Source organism: Branchiostoma floridae, chromosome 13 (assembly GCF_000003815.2).
Source record: "Branchiostoma floridae strain S238N-H82 chromosome 13, Bfl_VNyyK, whole genome shotgun sequence".
Classification (NCBI taxonomy): Eukaryota; Metazoa; Chordata; class Leptocardii; order Amphioxiformes; family Branchiostomatidae; genus Branchiostoma; species Branchiostoma floridae.
The window spans coordinates 21695629-21699557 of record NC_049991.1 but is presented as its reverse complement, the minus strand read 5'-3'; the positions used below and the strand labels follow the sequence as shown (position 1 = coordinate 21699557).

The 3929-nt window shown below is 43.8% G+C and overlaps 1 protein-coding gene across 1 annotated transcript in view; it reads left to right on the top strand.

The window, feature by feature from the left end:
* LOC118428662 overlaps positions 1-3929 on the top strand; it is an 11091-nt gene that overhangs the window by 5310 nt on the left and 1852 nt on the right. Inside the window, exons 4-8 of the mRNA XM_035838773.1 lie at positions 755-981; positions 1305-1426; positions 2940-3022; positions 3430-3444; positions 3492-3603. Of these exons, the coding sequence (XP_035694666.1) occupies positions 755-981; positions 1305-1426; positions 2940-3022; positions 3430-3444; positions 3492-3603 (559 nt within the window). The remainder of the gene's footprint in view (positions 1-754; positions 982-1304; positions 1427-2939; positions 3023-3429; positions 3445-3491; positions 3604-3929) is intronic.

The window sequence follows — 3929 nt, the reverse complement described above, 5'->3', positions numbered from 1 at the left end:
GCTGGCTGCAGGGTTGACCTCCTGTCGGCAGGGTTGACTTGCTGTCTGCAGGGTTGACTTCCGGCCTGCAGGGTTGACTTCCGGCCTGCAGGGTTGACTTGCTGGCTGCAGGGTTGACCTCCTGCCTACAGGGTTGACCTCCTGTCTGCAGGGTTGACTTGCTGACTGCAGGGTTGACCTCCTGTCTGCAGGGTTGACTTGCTGGCTGCAGGGTTGACCTCCTGTCTGCAGGGTTGACTTGCTGGCTGCAGGGTTGACCTCCTGTCTGCAGGGTTGACTTGCTGGCTGCAGGGTTGACTTCCTGCCTGCAGGGTTCACTTCCGGCCTGCAAGATTGACTTCTTGCGTGCAAAGTTGATTTCCAGTATGCATTAAATCAACTTAAGATCCAAAACGCAGGAAATGAATGCAGGTTGATGCAGGAAATCAATTCTGCACACAGGGCTGATTTCCTGCATGCTGGGTTGATTTAATCCTGCTGCGTGGAATGGACTAATCACATTTCACAATATATTGAATTTCTATTTTTCGTAGAGAAGACCATCATTGAAATTAGATTCAGCTTACTAACTGTACAGTGGTATTTGCATAATAAATGAGACAAGATAAAACAAGAAATTCACAATGCAGGTATGAGGTCTCTGAACTCTTGTTAATTAGGATTTTACCATAATTACTTAATCATATTTTATGAATTACAGACTCTAAGACAATCTGCTTTATGCTAAATTTGACCTTCCACCCCTGACCCACAGAAACATGGTGCACACAGCCTTTACCCTCTGCCTGGCCTCCATCAACCTTGACCCAGAGGCTCTCAAGGGGAATACCAGTATCCTGGATTCCCTGGCCAGTAGTGTCATGAAGACCTGCAGCAAACAGACAGGGAAGGAGCTTCACTTTGTGATCCAGTCTCACTACCTGCAACTGTTCTCTGGTCTGCACACCTACGTACAGAAGACTCTGCTGGGGGCACAGGAAGGTAAGGCAGTGTGAACACAGGTGTGAACACAGGTGTGGGTACAGGTGTGAACACAGGTGTGCACACAGGTGTGAACACAGGTGTGGACACAGGTGTGGACACAGGTGTGGACACAGGTAACACAGACAGAACACACATTTGATGGTTCCAATTATTGTGTTTGAAAACAGTTAAATAACTGTAGACTGTTAGTACACCTTTCCCATAATATCACACAGACGATTGATGATTACTTACTGTTGCTTGAAATATCAACACTTTCTGAAAATTTTTTAATTTGGAAGTTATTAATAGTACATATTTTGGGTGCTTTATTGTTCCAGGTCCCAACGAAGAGCTTACTGCCTCTGTGCGACAGAGATTTGCTGAGAGTATGATGGACCTGCCCATGGCCTGGGTGTTGTCCTGTATTCTCCCAATCCGCTACACAAAGAACAGGGCAGAGGTGAGAGGTTAGAGGTTATGGAGGCTAGAGGTTACTGTATGATGGACCTGCCCATGGCCTGGGTGTTGTCTTGTATCCTCCCAATCCGCTACACAAAGAACAGGGCAGGGGTGAGAGCTAGGTTAGAGTTTACAGAGGTTAGAACAGGGCAGAGGCTATAGCATCTTAGATGTAATATTTACCTCCATGAAAAAATGGAGGTATAGTTTTGAGTGTGTCTGTGTGTGTGTGTGTGTGTTTGTGTGTGTGTTTGTTTGTGTGTGTGTCTGTGTGTCCGCATATTTGTGGTCATCATAACTTGAGAACCTCTTGATGGACTACTATGATATTTGGTATGTAGGTAGGGGTTGGGAAGACGAAGGTCAAGGTCAATTTTGGGCCCCCTGGTGTGTGGCCTTGGTACTGCAGCGCAACTTCCGGTTTTGCTATCTCGGTGTTCTGAACATGCTATGGTCAAGATTTTTAAGTATTAGATAGCTCTTGTGCTCAGGAAAAAATTACGTAAGTTTGGGCCCCCTAGCGTCTAGTTTGAGAATAGCAGGGGCATTTTTGTCAAAAACTTCTGACGAGGATAACTCAAGAAGGGAACAACGGATTCTCATCATTTTTGGTATGTAGGTACCTTAGACAATTTTGTACAAGATTAAATACTAATTATGCAAAATAGGAGCACATTTGCATAATTAATGAGGATATTATATTATGGCAGTTTTTTCAATGTATCTCTTGTCCTGGATGTGATATGGTCTTGACATTTGGCTGGTAGATAGCTTGCAGTGTCCTGACAAAGTGGGGCAGGTTTCAGCCCCCTAACATTTAATTGCGGAACTGCAGGGGCGTTTTTGTCAAGACATTCTAAAGAGGATAACTGCAGAAAGGATTGATGGATTGGCATCATACTAGGCATGCGGGTACCTTACGCAAATATGTTCATAATGATATACATTTTATGCAAATGAGGACTTAATTTGCATGATTAATGAGGAAATTGTATAATTCCATTGTTTTCAATAACTGGACTTCAATAAATGTAACACATGTTAACTATGATAGGTGGAATATAAGCAGATACCAAATATGGTAATGAGGAACTTATTTGCATAATTTATGTAAAATTGCAAAAACGCTTTATGATTAATAATGGGAATTTTATAATTGTGACATGGTACGTTAGTCAATGATGAACAATACCATGCATAAATTATGTTAATGTGCTAGTCAATTGCATGAAATTTACGAAAGCTCTAAATTTTCATGGAGGTATGAGGTCGCCGAACTCTAGTTCATTACAGTAATTTGTCCCATAAAATGTAGGAAACAATGTTTTTGAGATGTATATTTTTGAAAATTTTCAGTGTTAGGATACTCTCAGACCCCCTGCAATGCTCATGCCTGCACTGCTCACCACAAGGCTTTGCTGCACTAAGATTGCCCTACGCTGTGAAAACTAGGTTCCTGGTGAGAACCCTGTGAAGATGAATTGATGCTAAAGAGGAATTTTTGTCCCCCACAGCTGGTAGAGCACAGCAAACTGCCCAAGTGGCTGCAGTGGAGTCAGCTGTATAGCAGCCGGGAGCACGGACAGAGTCTCAGCAGGTAGGTACTGTCACAGGTACAGGTAACACAGGTGTGAACAGTCACACAGGTGTGAACAGGTAACACAGGTATGAACAGGTAACACAGGTGTGGCTGCAGTGGAGTCAGCTGTACAGCAGTCGGGAGCACGGACAGAGTCTCAGCAGGTAGGTACTGTCACAGGTACAGGTAACACAGGTGTGAACAGTCACACAGGTGTGAACAGGTAACACAGGTATGAACAGGTAACACAGGTGTGGCTGCAGTGGAGTAAGCTGTACAGCAGCCGTGAGCACGGACAAAGTCTCAGCAGGTAAGGTACTGTCACAGGTGTCACACAGGTGTAACACAGGTGTTATACAGGTGTAAATAGGTAACACAGGTGTGGCTTCAGTGGAGTCAGCTCTACTTGACTTGTGTTTCCCCAGGTTTGAGCACCATGTGTTCTGTGTTCCCCAGGTTTGAGCACCATGTGTTCTGTGTTCCCCAGGTTTGAACACCACGTGTTCTCCTACAAGGACCCGACCATCCTGCTGATCAGCTGTGCCGGAGGCTTTACTTTCTGCATTGCTGTGGACTCGGAGTGGAGGGAGAGCACTGCAGTGAGTACTAGACACTCAGTTAAATGTTTAGTCCTCCCCTTATCAAATAGTGCATACTCATATTCAGATTCAGCTTTATTGGTCCTTGGCATGGCAAATGACATAATAAATGCCACATGAAATGTGCCAACAAATTAGTCATTCCATAAAATCCTAAAAGCTATTACAATTCACCAACATACAAATTCACAAAAATACATTTTGTTTAAAATCCTAGACACTGGATGAAATATAGCAGTGACGGAGAGACAAAATGGACATAACTATGTCAGCAAACAATAACGTAGTAGTACTACGTAGAATTTACAAGAAAAAAGTAACTGCAT